The sequence below is a fragment of the Echeneis naucrates genome, chromosome 23, assembly GCF_900963305.1.
Source record: "Echeneis naucrates chromosome 23, fEcheNa1.1, whole genome shotgun sequence".
In the NCBI taxonomy this organism is placed as follows: Eukaryota; Metazoa; Chordata; class Actinopteri; order Carangiformes; family Echeneidae; genus Echeneis; species Echeneis naucrates.
The window spans coordinates 4,333,405-4,349,371 of NC_042533.1; the positions used below are offsets into that span (position 1 = coordinate 4,333,405).

At 40.3% G+C, this 15,967-nt stretch overlaps 3 protein-coding genes across 5 annotated transcripts; all 3 read left to right on the forward strand.

The window, feature by feature from the left end:
- Nucleotides 1–801: 801 nt before the first annotated feature.
- Nucleotides 802–5,036, forward strand: LOC115037066 (bcl-2-like protein 13). 2 transcript variants are annotated; one of them, XM_029495531.1, is made up of 2 exons: nt 802–925; nt 3,832–5,036. In XM_029495531.1, the coding sequence occupies exon 2, from the start codon at nt 4,047–4,049 to the stop codon at nt 4,779–4,781; it is 735 nt and encodes a 244-aa protein (XP_029351391.1). In that variant the 5' UTR covers nt 802–925; nt 3,832–4,046; the 3' UTR covers nt 4,782–5,036. The 2 variants fall into 2 exon arrangements, with proteins under 2 accessions (XP_029351391.1, XP_029351392.1); XM_029495532.1 differs by having other exon boundaries at nt 806–925; nt 3,876–5,036.
- A 4,608-nt stretch (nt 5,037–9,644) lies between these two features.
- Nucleotides 9,645–12,058, forward strand: spic (Spi-C transcription factor (Spi-1/PU.1 related)). Of its 2 annotated transcripts, none has more exons than XM_029495462.1 (5): nt 9,645–9,727; nt 9,850–9,937; nt 10,044–10,162; nt 10,251–10,356; nt 10,447–12,058. In XM_029495462.1, the coding sequence occupies exons 1-5, from the start codon at nt 9,689–9,691 to the stop codon at nt 10,935–10,937; spliced, it is 843 nt and encodes a 280-aa protein (XP_029351322.1). In that variant the 5' UTR covers nt 9,645–9,688; the 3' UTR covers nt 10,938–12,058. The 2 variants fall into 2 exon arrangements, with proteins under 2 accessions (XP_029351322.1, XP_029351323.1); XM_029495463.1 differs by having other exon boundaries at nt 10,254–10,356.
- Nucleotides 12,059–12,397: 339 nt separating this feature from the next.
- spi2 (Spi-2 proto-oncogene) lies at nt 12,398–14,510 on the forward strand. The gene is made up of 4 exons (XM_029495696.1): nt 12,398–12,415; nt 12,677–12,761; nt 13,517–13,802; nt 14,495–14,510. The coding sequence occupies exons 1-4, from the start codon at nt 12,398–12,400 to the stop codon at nt 14,508–14,510; spliced, it is 405 nt and encodes a 134-aa protein (XP_029351556.1).
- The last annotated feature ends 1,457 nt before the right edge of the window (nt 14,511–15,967 follow it).

A 15,967-nucleotide genomic window follows, 5' to 3' on the forward strand; every position in this document is an offset into this window, starting at 1 on the left:
ATTATAGCTACAGTTTGCTGTTAAAATAACAAACTAATTAAAACTGTACTTCTAGAGTACTTAAATATAACTTATTGTTTCTAAACTGAGCAGCTGAATGTGCCCACAGGAAAGCTGTGATCATAATGTGCCATGTTTTCTTTTGTTTGTTTGTTTTTTAATAATTATCATTTGGAAAAATAGACTAGCATGCAGTTGGTTGTCAGGAGGAAGGAAATGTCATAGTTTTCCAGCTTTTGAGGAATGACTGTGTTTACAAATGACATGCAAAATGCACATATGTTTGTCTCCTGTGTGCATGTTGGTACAAGTGCTTAGTGGCACAGTTTCCAGTCTCATAACGTGTCTTGCCAGCAGAGGGAACTAGAAGTTGGAAAGTTCAGATTTAGAAATAGCCCTTCTCTACTCCCTGCCTGACATGCATTTTCCACTCTGTGTCACGAGCTCACACTGGGCACAGCTCGGTCTCACTGATAATCTGCTGTTTGGATAGCAATCATACAACTCCAGCGCCCGGTGACCTGAATCAAATACTAACCCACTGACCTCTGTTAACCTGGCAGAGACTGTAAACACTGATTCAAGAATGAAACTGTTATTGTTTCACCATTAAAATGTTGATATTATTATTATTATTATTATTATTTTCTCGCTCTGGACTGACAGCAAACTGAACACTAACTCCTCTCCAGCAAATGGTTATGTCATAGATTTGAAGGGAGGTGGGTAGGGTGGGGGAGAGGCAGAGAGGGAGAGGGAGAGAGAGACTTTTGCACAGCTTGTCCATCTTGTTATTCCCGTGCCAGCTCCAGCATGCATGCGTGCTTCTCTGTTATTTTGTAACTTTGTGTCTGAATACACGACTCACTTCCAGCAGCTGCATCTCTTCTGACAGCTCATTCAGCACCTCAGCAAAAGGACACAGGTACGCTAGGATATTACTTTGCTGATTATTTTCATTCACACAGCAGAAAGTTTTAGGAAAGCCTGGAACCATGTGGAAGTCTAAAGCTGTGTGATTTGAATTTGTGGCCTTTGTGTGTCATACTTTGTTATGAGTGTATCATCTGTAAATAAGTCAGAGTTAGATCATTATGAGACACTCGGATGTAGTGAAGGACAAAATCTCACCTTGCACGAGACAAACACAGGCACTGATTATCAACCAATTCACATTCGAATTTGACCTTTTGTAAATTCTAACCTCTGATATCATTCACACAAAGAGTGTCCTGAATCACACTGATCATTTATTTTGCCACAAGTCTGTTATCTATGGGATAGGATCAATGGGAATCCAATTACTCAAGTAGGCCAGCAAATAAAGGCGGATCGCAGAACAGAAAAGGTTGATCGGTTTCTGAGCAGGCAGAGACACAGACAGTGTGTGTGTATGGAGTTTAAAATGTTTGTCTGGCCAACTTAATTTTTTTTGTGGACCTGTGAAAAGGACAGAGGTATACAAGGCCTCCACAGAGACAATATGGTATCCAGTTGATCATTAAAAGCGCTGGGAGGGGATTGTTTCGCTCTCCTGACTCTGGAAAGGGGTGGTGTGACACAGTGCCATTGTTATCAAAGCAAGGAGGAAAAAACGCCACATGCAATTAAAAATACACTACCAGTCAAACGTTTGGACACACTTTCCTATTCATTTGAATGAACAGGTGTGTCCATTGTAGATTAAAACAAAAGAGCATAGACTTAAGGCCTAAAACAAACTTCACATTCAAATGGTTAAACTCCCTTTCTGACAACGTTTGTTCAAAACCAAAGAAACGTCTTTATTGATCACGTTGGAAAGTTGTGTTGCACAAAAAGTACCAAATTGCATCACTGGCAGGAAGAAGGTTTGTTTTCCCCTGTGAGGCAACAAAAAAGAAGTAGCGTTTTGCGATGCAATTGCACAGGATTGCATATGTTCTCATATTAGTAATAGCAAAAGTAATAACGATCTGCACTCTTCTTCCCAAATTTCATACATTTGGAAAACATATTTTTACTCATATGATTATTGGCACTATTCATGCTATGCTTATGTTTTTATGAGGTTGGGATTGTTCCATAGAATGTATTGCAAAACAGAGGAAACAAAGCAGAGGAATTAATGAGAAAATAAAAACGTCTAAAACTTCTGATACATGTCTTTGTTGTCTGGACATTAACTCCATCAGCGCGCCCAACATGCTTGAGTAGTGACCCTGAAAATTCAATTCTTACGTAAAAATACAGATTTTTGTGAGAGAACTTCAAGCTGTATTTTTTTTTTTTTATCTTATTACATTTCATTTTCATTACTTTACATTATTATTCATTATTAATGCCACACAAATTTTTATGAGCTAATTCAGGAAATAGTGAGGCTGTGCCCTCAGTGTGACATAACATGTTCCCCGGCAGCTCAGCTATCAGGATGTACTTTCTTATGTGCTATTTTTCAGTAAAACTTGATATTCTCCTAATTTATTTTTGTGAAACAACACTTAGTTAAATCCCACATCAGTGCATTTAGCCTCTTGCTGCAGCTACTGTTTATCACTGATTACCACTATTTACTTTGCTCACATTACTCATAGTTTGAGTTCACAGCTTCACATAAAGTTGAGTGTAAATGTAACATTAACACTGAAGCTCTGGAGAAGCCGTCAGAGGATCTGTACCGCATAGAGACGTGATGTAAAAACAGAAAAAACAGACAGGCCTCATGTCGTGAGTGTGATACAACATTCGACAGTGAGAAGCGAGTGTTGAAAATATCTATTCTGGGTCTGGCACGGGGGTGAATACTTTCTGCAGTCAAAGCTGAGACGTAGAACAGACGTGGGGGGGGGGGGGTCACCTTCAGAGAGACACACTTTTGAGATGAAATCATGCAAGCAGCCATTTGAGCCATTTGAGACCTCTGTCACGTGACACATTGTTCATTTAGAAAGTTGGATTAACAAACGTACATTTTATGATATAATAAATCACATAATACACATTAATGATATTTAATTTAATAAATAAATGTAATAAATAAATATAACATAATAAATCATTTGTCACTTCCATTTGTGCTTACTTTCACCTGATTCTCACATCATGTGAAATAATTGAAATGGCTTCCACTCTTGGGGTGACAGATGGAGATGCATGCAGAAACTAAACATAGCAAACTATGCAGGTCGAGGCTATAGATAGTCAGAGCCGCTGTAACACAGAGAAGCCAGTGAACAGCTTTTTCCAATCACCGTGTGAGACAGAGCAAGAAAGAGCAGCAGAGCACGTCGCTCCAGCTAACCCCCATCAAACATTTTTTCTAATTGTTCTCAGTTCTTTCCTCTAAAAGCAAAAAAAAAAAAAAAAATCAGTTAACCAAAATTACCAAAATCATTATATTAAAATATCTCACATGGAAGAAAAGGGTGGCAATTTTATAGCCAGTTAGACTTAGTTTTGATTATTTGGGGAATTAATTACTTAAAACAACTTGAGAATGGTTAAACTTAACTTTCACAAAAGTGTGAAGTCAATAGTCGACAAGCACAAGAAATCAGCTCATTGATAAAAATACTACCTACTAAATACACTCCTTTAACGCCTGTGTCTTGTCTTGTTTTAGTAGGTGGCTGGCTGTAAAATTCACCCAAATTATTGCTTTCTACAAAGAACACAAGTATTTTACTGCAGCTTGTCAACATAGAGCTTGTTTTAAGAGATTTATATTCCAGGTAATTGACATTGCATCATATTTGTTAAACATATTTGATGTGGGAAAAAAAAACTTTGTGGAGTAAAAGTAATTATAGGTAGAGTAAAAATTTAAAGAGTTGTGTTCATCTTCTGCAGCACTTGTGAGTGTTTCCCACCTCCAAGCTGTTCTGTCCATTCAGCAGCTGGCCGTCATTCTGGAGGGAAAAGTCCCAGTCGAGTCCAGCAGGAGGGATGGAGGAGGCCCAGGGGCCCGTTCTCCCAGCTCCAGCCCTGCTGCTCTGCCCCTGACCCAGGCAGAGAGGACTGGGCCCTGGCAGAGTGAGAGCCTGCTGGCAGAGTCCTGGTCCACCATGGGTGACGTGGACCCCGAAGACCCCGAGGACACCAACAGCCTCGACAGCAGCGACGGCGCGGTTCTTCCTGGTGAGGAGAGCCACTCCTCCAATTCTGACATGGTCCACCTGGAGAGAGAGGAAGTGGAGATGCTGGAAGAGGCGGAGAAGGAGGAGGAGAGGGCAAGGAGGACTGAGGAAGAGGAGGAAGAGGATGAGGAGATGCAGACAAGTGTGTTGAGTGTCTTGGGTGGGGAGAGGGAGCTGGAGGAGCTCAGGGAGGAGAAGCAGGACCTTCGGGCCCCAGAAACTGAGGAGCCTTACGTGGAGAAGAAGCCCACAGAGTTTAGGCAGGTTGTCCCCCCGATGGCCCTGCCTCCTCTGCCTATCGTCAAGCTCGATCCCCCCTCCACAACGTCCACCCCGGTCCCTTCGACAACAACCTCTGAAATGGAGGAGCTTTATTCTACTCAGGGCCTCCACCCTCCATCCATCCTCGCGCCGATAGAACCAAAGCCCCTCGTAGAAAGTCTCGAGCAGCTCCAGCTCTCGCAGATCCGCCTTTCAGACATGGAGGAACATTCGGTCAAAGAATGTCACGCAGAAACAGAAGAGCCGCGGCCACAGCCACAGTCCAGAGCTCCCAAGACTGGCAAACCTCTGAGCTCCACAGAGCTGCTGTGTGGAGGAGCTGCTTTAGTAGCTGTTGTTGGAGTGGTGGCGTACGGCGTTGTGGCCTACTGCAGAAAGTAGAAGCCCCCTCCTTTAATCACAGGTCTTCTCTGTTTTTAAAAGTATTCCAACTAATTATTCCACTTCACTCTCTGAATTAAATCTCTGACACTCTTTGTATTGCAGACACATTTAATTTGCTCGTTGGGATTCATCTTGTGCTACCTCAGCTCCCACCAGAGCTCATGGCCTTTACTCTTTCTCTATTCAGTAGATCTCTGAGGAAACATAGCCAGTGAAACGTAAATCAAGAATGTAAAATCAGTGTAAGGTACAATTTTAAAGAATCCTGAAACTTGAATCGCTTGTTGGATGTTTCTTTGTGTGATAGCGTCTCTTATTACTTCAGCAGAAATCAGCATGGAGGATGAAATTGGAAACCAATTCCTCTTTTGTTCACGTCATGTTAACATAACCACGGCTAATACCCGAACAGAGGATACCTTCACTTCCTGTTCTTAACAGATGACATGTTTTATTTGACAGACTTAAATCAGACTGTAAGTGTAGCTCAGGGCTGGAAAATTGATTTCATTTTGTTTTCGGTCACTTGCAGGCTCAGTTCACGTCACCACCTTTTAAACCGCTATAATACAACAGTTCACATCTACACTGACTTAAGAAATGAGCCTTTTGGTCATTTCTGCAGCTGCTTCCCTCCTGGCATTGGATGACAGTGTAACATCAGGAAAATGTCTGCTGCTCACGGCTCCACCCATCAGAAAGAAGACGGCATTCATTAGTAATTTGCTTGGGGTTTTGTTTTTGGGCACACAATGTCTGCAAATCCGATTCCACGCTGCTTTAGCTGGGTTTTTCTACTAAAACCATTTTCCAACAGTTTTCAGGCTGAAACAAAATCGTAAAGCGGTTGAGTTCAAAAACACTGACAACCTCAGTAGAGCTGAAGGGAGCTCCTGAGAATCTGGAAGCCATGTGGGACTTATTCATTTGGATGTGACTGCTGAATTGGTTCAGTTCAACGGACCCTGGGAAAAAAAAAAAAGCTGAAACAGGCTTAACTTTTGCAAGAGTGCAATTAAGCGTACACAAACACACATTCCTAATGTACAACATCAAAATTCTCGCCTAATTAAATTATAAAGATCTGAGCAGTGTTTGGGCTTCTAATAAGAAGTCAGGGTGTTAATGATTGTAGCCTCCAGGGATTGTATTTTCTGGTCCTATCAGTAGCTGAAGAAACGACGACCACACTGGGAAACTCTGAGCTAGATACCCACACACGTCTGGGGCTGATGGGGACATTAAACCACTTCCTGCTCAAGTGATATGAGCCCTGACCTTTGACCTAGAAGTTTCTGAAGCGTAGGGGAGGCTGAAAAAAACACAGGAAAAAAAAAACTAACGTAGTCAAATTTAAGTTTGGCTTTTCAAACTTTTTGGAGCGAGTAAATACACAAAAATGGACTTCTCTCCTGAAGGCAGGAATTTGGAAGATTGGAAGTGTTTGGATGATGTTCCATCCTGCCGTCTGCTGGCCAGTCATCACCATTACAGCCATTTAACTTTGGAGTGATAAGATCATAAACCAGAGGACACCTTACCACCAAAGACAGAAAGATTAATTTAATGTCTACATCTTTGCAACAACATTTAGCTTTTATAATAACCACTAAATACATTTTCTGCAACAATTACAACATTAAAAATCACAATTTTCATGTTAAAAGACCTGAATTTTTTTCTCTGTTTGTGTTGTTGTTGTTGTTGTTCTTGTGTTGTTTTTCTTATACTATTACTACTACTACTTAACAGGAAAATAAAAGTATGTTATTTGCATCAGAAAGACAGTCTAAACAAACACTGTCCAGTTTTTTTCCACTGTTGTCATCCAGGATACGAACCTGATCTCACAGGTAGTGATTAGAACTCTGTGGTCAAACCAGCACTCTGGTGATAGACCAATTATACACCAGTCACACTGACACTTCTTGATTTTGGTCAAGTACCAGTAAATAAAGAACAATGGGGTTGTCTGTGCTGCCGTTTCCACATCGCTGTCAGCATGCATGCAGCTATTGAGCTGAGAAGGGGAAGGAAAGTGCTTCTTTGTTTGGACAGATAAAGCTGCCGCACGTCTGCTCTGCCAGAAAACATACTGTACCTCTCACACACAAACATTGATTTTTTCTGGCTCTCTTTTTCCCGAGCAACACCCTCACACCAATCTAAACACACCTAACCACAGATTATAATATATAATATCCAGATAACAGAACATGCAAATCGTAATGACCATTTCTTGTCAGGGTTTGTTGAAATGCAATAAAACAAATCAGGTTATATAGTCAGAAAACATGACAGAAGTGTACCAAATATTATTATAATACCAGTGTTTATAATGTTACACTGACATTTTTAATCTATTCAAATCACACAATGCAATGGTCTTTGTCTCTGCAAAGGCAATTGTAGGCACAAAATAAGTACACAATAAAAAGGAGAAGAAAATAAACCACAAAGTTAACCACAAAAGTGAAAAAAAATCATAAATTGATCAAAAGGTCGTAAAGGTGGAAACAAATATATTGATAGAGAATAATAATATCTAAAAGAAATCAGAAAGAAGAGAAGCCGCAGAAAGAAAACAACCACGTGAAGAGCTGAGATTTGTGTAGATGAGCTGAAGTTCAATTATTCACAGTAAAGCGCAAAGACTGTCATGCTCTATATATTTTTATATTTTATCCACCTTCTTTCTCAAAGCTTCCTAATGACAAGGCAGAATACAACAGAATGTCGTTGAAGAGGATACATCAGAATAGGATGGGATAGAATGGAAAGGAAATCCGAAAATTCAATGGGATGGAAAATAATTCAAATAAAAGAAACCACATCATCAACATGATTAAACTGAGGACTGAGTACTATGTGAGGACTCAAATAGAATGAAATACAAGACAATAAAATACTGTCCAACTGAGTACTGTCCAAAAGTTTTAGGCAGGTGCAAAAAATTTTTTTAAAGTCAAATGCTTTCAAAAATATTGACTGAAATATATTGAAATTAAATATTGATTTGATTTTGATTTCTCTTCTGTTCATTCACTTTGGATTTTGCTCATTGATAAAAAATAAAATATTGAAAGGTTTTGTGCTTTTTGGTATTCTTTTTTCAACAACTGCACAAAAACTTTTGCACAGTAATGCATACGTCTTGTTTTATTTTATTATATAACACACACAACGAAGGAAAACAACTTTGTTAAGCCTCAAAGACCAACAAACGTCCCGATCCCACAGAGCCAACACCAGCACACAGCTGTCAGGCTTCAGCTGCAGCCCAACAGGCTGCGGTCTTTAATTTATGAAGTTTCGCTGTGAATGGAGAGAGGGGGAGAGGACGAGGTTTGTGGTTCTTTGTCTTTATCAGCGTGCTGCACAGGCAGGAAACGCACACACGCACACACGCATGCGTATTTGCATGTTTGCACACACGCAGACACTCCTTCCTCTCACTTCACACATTCACATAAACACACACTGTGTTTACAGCTAACTCTGCTAATAAGTTTCAATCAAATAGGTCAATAATTCAAATCAAATCACATCACAGCCAAATGGGGTGAATTACTAATGAAACTGATATAATCTGTGCACCTCCATGTCTTTGTTTCCGTGGTGCTTCCAGCTCAGGCCTGACTGCCGCTGCACTTTAACTGGGCTGAAAGGGGAACTTCAGGAGCAAGTCGGTTGATATTTAAAACTGCACGGCTGAGATAAATGAACTTCTCAAAAAACCTGTTTTTATTTGAACATAGGGTTGGTTAACTGGAGGGGGGTGGGTGAGAGGGGCCTCCGTTTAACAGCGATCACTGCAGTAATAACCACTGACCTTTACGATCAGGTCTGTTTATGATGGTCAATTGAAAAGACTAATAGTCATATCTTTTATTTAAACTGGCTTCAGCTCCAAACTCGGGCCCTTATACACCTGTGCAACTGCAAAAACACAACAATTAAACTGCAGGTGTTGTTTAGTTTATAGAAGAACTTTTAAGAACAAGAGAATAAACAGAAACTCCAAGTAAATGCAACTGAAGAAATTAGGAAAAGAGATCTAACGCTTGAGAGTTTGTGAGTGAGAGAAAAATGTCATAAAGAAAAGAAAAGGAGAAGTAGAATAGTTGCAGAGCAGAATAATGTTACTGATTGAAGTGTGCAAATATAAGTACATATAAATATAAGGCAAGATGTAAAAAAAAGAAAAAAGAAAGAGTAGACTTTCAGAACTAAAACTTTAATCTGGATAATTCAATTTAAATATTTTGAAATATGAAACATTTTTTGATTGAAAACAAAAAAATTATAATATTCGTTAAAAATGCAATATAAAGTAAGCTTTCCAGCAGCACTGTTAAATGATTAATGTGACATTGATTAATGGTAAGTTAATGTGTATCTGTTGGTTGTAGTTCCTCTAAAAACCTGGTCACTAACTTACAACTTTTCATGCAAATATTCATTCAAACTTTTACCTTTTTTCCAAGAAATCTTCCGGCTAATCACCAATCCGCTACAATCTTATCGAGAAACATTTAAACTTGCAAAAATCTGTATTACTGAACAGCAGCAATTATAAATGTGTTTTTTTAGATACATATCTCGCCCAGTATGCAAATTCCCAGGTCAGGCTGGTGGTATTCCTGGGTTGTGTGTGCAATAAAGGAGCTTTTTGTTGTTTGTACACTGTGATCGCCGCTATGAGAGAGTGAGATGCTCAGGTGTCTGATCTGTGTTTTCAAAAAAGAAGAAGTGTGTACAGCAGTGGCGCATCGTGACGTTAACACATTTAAATTGACCGGCCTCTCCACGAATACAAAAACAGGGAGTGAAGGTCTTAGACGCATATATATACCTGTCCAAATACTGTACACCTGCACTGGTGTGGCAGTTTTCACCAAAAAATGGCCTCAACTGAGGGAAACACCCAGACGTACAAGATGGTGAGTCGTCAGTGTGCTGTTTGGAAGAGCAAAATGCCAGTTTTAGTCTGCATTATTATTATTGTCATCATATTATAGGTTTTTTTGTCCGTGATTTTCTGGATTTCTTTACCTGTTTCTAGACATCCTTGGACACCGACATCAACCAACACTTCCAGGATGCAATCGATGTGATTCAACAGCACTCAAATAATTCATATTATGATTCAGGTAAGGAAGAAAAATACACGACAACAAACAGAACTTACATCAGATTTGCTACATTCATCTTAATATTTTAGGTTTGTGCTTAAAAATCTCAATTTCATCCCTTCAGAGTACAGACATTATGAAACTATAGGTTCTCAGCACCCATCGCTAGAATGTCAAATCTGCTGCCTCGTCAAACACCCGTCTGATGTACCAGCTTCTGGCTACGACTGGAACGACACAACTGTAAGTAGTGCACAGTCACGTATGCAGAAGAGAACCAAGGCTGAAAATCTGCTGAGAGCCTCGTTGATAAATCACATCTGTCTTTCAGCAGGCCTCCTGGCCTCCCGTTATCCCTGATGTCTCCCTGCCTCACCCTGTACCAAATGAATCCCATGATTTCTACTCCATTTTACCGACACAGAGGAGCAGTAAAGGTAAGAACATCCATCAGGGATTCCATGGTAGGTCTGAATCTGGTCTTTTCAAATGATGGCACTAACACAGGACCAACTCTATCCCCACAGGTCGCAAGAAGCTCAGACTTTATGAATACCTCCATGAAGCTCTGAATGACCCCAACATGGGCGACTCGATCCAGTGGACGGACAGCGGCAGCGGCACCTTCCACTTCATCTCCAAGAACAAGGAGAAGCTGGCTGAGTGCTGGGGCCAGCGCAAGGGCAACCGCAAGACCATGACGTATCAGAAGATGGCGAGAGCTCTGAGGAACTACAGCCGCACCGGCGAGATCATCAAGGTGCGCCGCAAGCTCACCTACCAGTTCAACCCAGACATCCTGCACAGGCTCGGCTCCACGCAGGTGGCCCTGCACCTGCCCTGCCACCCCAACCCCGCACAGGAAGGCAACCATGCCCAGCAGCAGCAGAGCCAGGCCGAGCAGAGCTACTTCAGCTCCGCAGCCGTGGACTGGCACAGCTGGTACGGACAATACCAACTGCAGGAGGACTACGACCTGGCCTCCAGCTTCACCTCACACAGCACCGCCAAACTCTGAGGACGTGCTTCGGAAGAACTTTTATGATGTAATGGAATTAATAAGTGTTCATGTCCCCCGTCAGAAGTGTTTAAATATTTCTTTGTAAATCCATTTTTAGAAAACTTGAATTGTGTGAGTCAATTTTTCTTTTTTCTATCTTTAACTTTTTTTTTTTTTTTTAGAGGAGATGTAAGATTAGTTAGGCCTCTTTAGGAAACAAACTTACACTTTTCTTGCAGCGTTTAAAAGTTTATTGTAGGTTGAAATTGTTGGAAAAAGGGAGGTCACTGATGCAATGACCTCCTGCAGATGCTGCAGTGGATAAAGCCCTTGAAGATGTGACAACCAGCAGCAATATGTTTTTATTTGTATCATCAAACTTTCAAATTATGTCACAATTTTGTTGTTTTCCCACAAAAAACACTGGTCTTTGTGAATGTAACCGACACAACCAGTCCAGTGTGTTGAACACAATTTCTTTTCTTACTAACATCTTTCTTTCAGACACAGATGATTGTAAATTGGCTGTAAATACGTTTATACTACGACGGGTGAAGGAGAGATTTCCCCAGGTTCAAAAAAGCCCACTATATTTAAATAATGGATGGATCTGGATCAAAAAATTGGTTAACCCTTTTAATGTTTTAAAACTTAAACAGGTTGACCTAAAATGCTGATTAAAAGTCTAATCAATGTAAAGATTTACAGAAATGTAAAATATTTACAGAGATTTAAAGGTTTTAAAAGGTTAACATTGATCAGTAAGTCAAAAATATTTCATTTCCTAAAGCAGTGTCTTTGGCTTAAGGACTGAAAATTCCATAAGAAACACAGACAAGCAAAAATTACATTTTGTTTTAACGCTACATTTTTTTGTAAGAAAGTGAGAGCGGATTATACATCTTATTTCACCACTAATATAATTTATATGTACCATTTATATGTAATCTTTCAGTTCCTGTTGTTACAGCAGTGAATAAGAGGCGTCAAGTGCAATGACCAAATCTGAATAACCATTTTGATTGTGGAAACATTATGTTTATATACTTTTTTGTATTTATTCAGTAATATTTGTGTAGTATCATATCTCTTTTCTTACTAATTTTGTCCTTTTGTTGACCAATAAATCAATATATGTTCTCCCACATGTGTTAAATTTCACTTACAATGATAAAAAATAAATTTCTCCTCCTTTGCTGCCTAAAAAACGCAGCCATTTTAATACAATCATATAAAGATTTTGTTGAAAGCTATGGCACTTTCACTATTATAGTGAAAGATTACAACAGGCACACTACAAAATATGAAATTAAGACACATCCTGAGAGGAAAAATATGGCAGCAAGTGTGTTTTTCCTGAAAAGAGCACTTTGTGTATAGAGGTTGTCTCCAGGCCAGGTCTTATCTGGTTCAGCGGGGAGGATGTGGTCAGCGTTGGGAGGCTTTGTTGACTGGTGCTGGTGTTGGGGCTTTGTGGGATGGTGGTCATTGTTCCTGTGAGCCTGGGGTAGAAAAAGTGTGGTATTATGCAGAAAGCCCGCTCCCGTGGTGGTGGTGGGGGGGTATAATAAGAGTCTGGGCACTTGAGAGTCTCAGAGTCAGTTTTGTGAAAATCTTCCAAACAGCACAGACCCCTCTGCATAAGAAACAGCCTCATCTCTGATGGTAAAGATCTGAATTTCCTTGAATTTAACTTTGGGGGCAAAAATGGAAAATGATGCAGTAGTCAAGGCTGATTTTTACAATTTTTTTTACAGAATTCTTTCCAGGAGACTCAATCTGATCTGGAGGTGATCTTAGAGTTCCTTGAGGAGTACTACAGACAAAACGCTGGAGAAAATGGTAAGAGGAGAGACTCCTTTTTTAACTGCAACACTTAAAGACCGTACAGAAATGCATTTTTCTTTTTCCAGTGGACAAAGTGCACTGCACTGCAGGTGTGGAGGGAAGAAGTGCACCAGCGGATGAGCAGCGTTGGATGTGGTGCGAGCCACCTGTAAGCACTGAAACGTCATTTTACTGCATTACTGAAGCTGTTCAGCGTTCTGCAGTCTGACTTTTTTATATTTCTGAGCAGAACATCAAGCCTTCGCCTCAGCCCTCCATGGTATACGATGTCCCACCAACCCTCAACCCAAACACAACAGCAACATTATCTGATCATAGTTCAGTGCTAAAGTTTGTATCAACAAGAAAAACAACCAAACACCAGGCCACAGCAGCGGGGAGCGGTAAGTTCTCCTTTTTTTGGTCTCTGAATAATATTATTGCCCCGGTTGGTAGGAGCCTGAGGGAAACAATACCAAGAGAGCAAATAAGAGACCTTCCCTTTACCGTAAAACACAATGGGACTTAGCATGGCTGAGCTCAATAGCTGTTTACATATCTATCAGATAATTACAATGTTTACAGCTTGCTTGAATGGCATCCCATCACTGTAGAGATTTTCGGGGAATCGCTGCATTAGAGGAAATTATTATCTGTAACCATCACTAACTGCTCTTGCCTGACACAGCTGGGATATTCCCCTTAATCCTCTTCAATATCCCTTTAAAGTCCCCATCCCATGGCGCTTACCTTTCCCTCAATGGCTGCAGGTAGAAAGGTGCGACTCTTTCACTTCCTCTTTGAGATGTTAGAGGACCCCAACATGGCCCACTGCGTGTCCTGGGTGCCCGCAGCTGCTGGCGTTTTCCGGTTTTCCTCCAGGAACAAGGACCAGGTTGCGGCCCTCTGGGGGCAGAGAAAGGGCAACAAGAGGCCCATGACTTACCAGAAGATGTCCCGGGCCCTCAGGAACTACGCCAGGTCAGGGGAGATCTTCAAGGTGAAGAAGAAGCTCACATATCAGTTCAGCCGAGACACACTGATGTTACTGCGAAAGTGTTATAGAGGAGATTTATAATATAATTTGTATTACTTGTATGAAAACAAAAATTAAATGTGTGTGTGTTTTTGTTTTTTTTTTCTCTTGGTGCCTAAACTTTAATAGCAAGCATTTTCCATCATCATATATGTATTGTATTCTTGGAAGTTTCTGCTGCAAATAAGACAACATGGATAAAGAAGGCATTTTAATATTGCAATTTAAAGTAGTTGTTGAATATCAGGATTTTAGTTACGGTATCACATTTAAACTGTGATAAAAATGTGAGAAAAAAACATCCAAATCAAAGTGAATGAAAAAGCCTTTAAATGACGAGGCTAAGTTCTAGGTTTTGCATTAGGCCTATGTCAAGTTCACCTCAGACATCCGTATGGGAATGCTGCTGTTGTTGTTGTTGTTGTTGTTGTTGTTGTTGTTGTTGCGTGTATCCTTCCATTTTGACCCAACCTGTAAATGATGCTGCAAAAAATTGGAATATTTAGTGTGCGTTCTGTGAAATTCATTTAAAATAAGAATATCTTAAAATTAAAACCTAAAATTTGAAATACTTTCGACCCAGCTAATATACTGTGATGGAAAAAAAATGTGTACAGTTGTTTGGATTTCCTTACTTCCCTCCTGGGAAAAGAGTTGTGCAGCCTGTTGACAGCTGTGTCTGTGTGCATGTGTGTTTTTCTTTCTGTCATAGTTTTGATGGCTCTTAGAAGCCAGACGGTGTCAGTATAGTCCATCTCTCTGCCTTCAGAGTCTTTTATTTTTTTCCTATTTGGCCTGACCTCATGGCTAAATCGCCTCTGTGATGTGAACTCTCGGCTGTCCTGGGCAATACCAAATGGTTTTGTGCTCTTTGTGGCGGGCCCACATGATACTTTCCTAAGCCTAGCACTTACTGCTGGAGCCCACTCTAAGTTATAAATGGGCTAACTGTGCTATGGGTGTCTGCTACCAAGAAAGGCCACATACTTCAAACAGAATTATGAAAACAGACTGTTAGAGAAAGAGTTTGTTCTTAATAAAAGGTTTCCATGTTAGACGATATGTCATATATGTTATATATATGTTATTTATGTGATGTGTCCAGTATGGATTTCATTTTACATTCCTAGTGACTCATGTGGAGGATCTTCTCATATCCTATGATGGTACATTTCTGACCGCACATATAAGCTGCATTTCTGCTCATAGACAGCAACCGTGGCCCTGAAATAGAGCTGTGCCTGACTGGTGGCTCGTCTCAGGAATTACTCACGCATATTTTTTTGGGTGCGCTTCCGCACTGAGATCATTGATATGCCTGAGTTAGCATTGTTAGCTTATCTGCAGAAGTGTTTGCACCGTACATCTGACGCCTCGTTGCTTGACTTGTTGTCTGTAAATCCAGCATTGACTGATCATGAGATGGACACATCAGAAAGATGATCGCCAAAGTAACCGCTTTCATAACAATTCCCAAGAAACCCTCTTTTCATGTCAGATACACATGTCAAATGTCAGGTTTTACGACAGTTCTCTAAGAATAGGCCGTAGAACCACTGCCCAGGCATCTCCCCACTGTTTATTTGCCAAGTCGGAAAGCCTGCTGTTCTTGGACAGCATTACCGCTGGATTAAACTGACATCTGGCATCGGTGCATGTCATCTCAAATTTTCTTTTATAATAAATCGGGAAACTCTCTGGATATGCAGTATATCATCTGACCACAACACAGGTTTGTCGAGAGAAGATTACATCAGCCTCAAACCTGTGACAATGACCACACCGTCTCCCTTTATATCCCACCACCTGATTTCTCATTCTCCTTCACCTGCTTATGCGGTGCAACAAGAAGCCTCCCGTCTGATGCCCCAACACAAGACCTGGAAGTGATTTGGAAAGATAATACTGGTAGCCGAAACATAACCTTACTTTTTTTGCAAAACCTGAAATACATAAAAGTTAAGATGGAATCATCTCTTTTAAAAGGTAGTATTGCTCCAAAAATAAATGATGAAAAATGAATGATAGCATATTGACATGTATGGTGCATTCCTTTGATTGAAATGAACATGGGCACTGTAGTTTATTTTGAGATGATCCCACACACACTGTCCTGCAGCTTTAAATACTTGCTAGCACACTAAATCTGTAACCACAAATAGTCTCCTAATATATTATTATTATT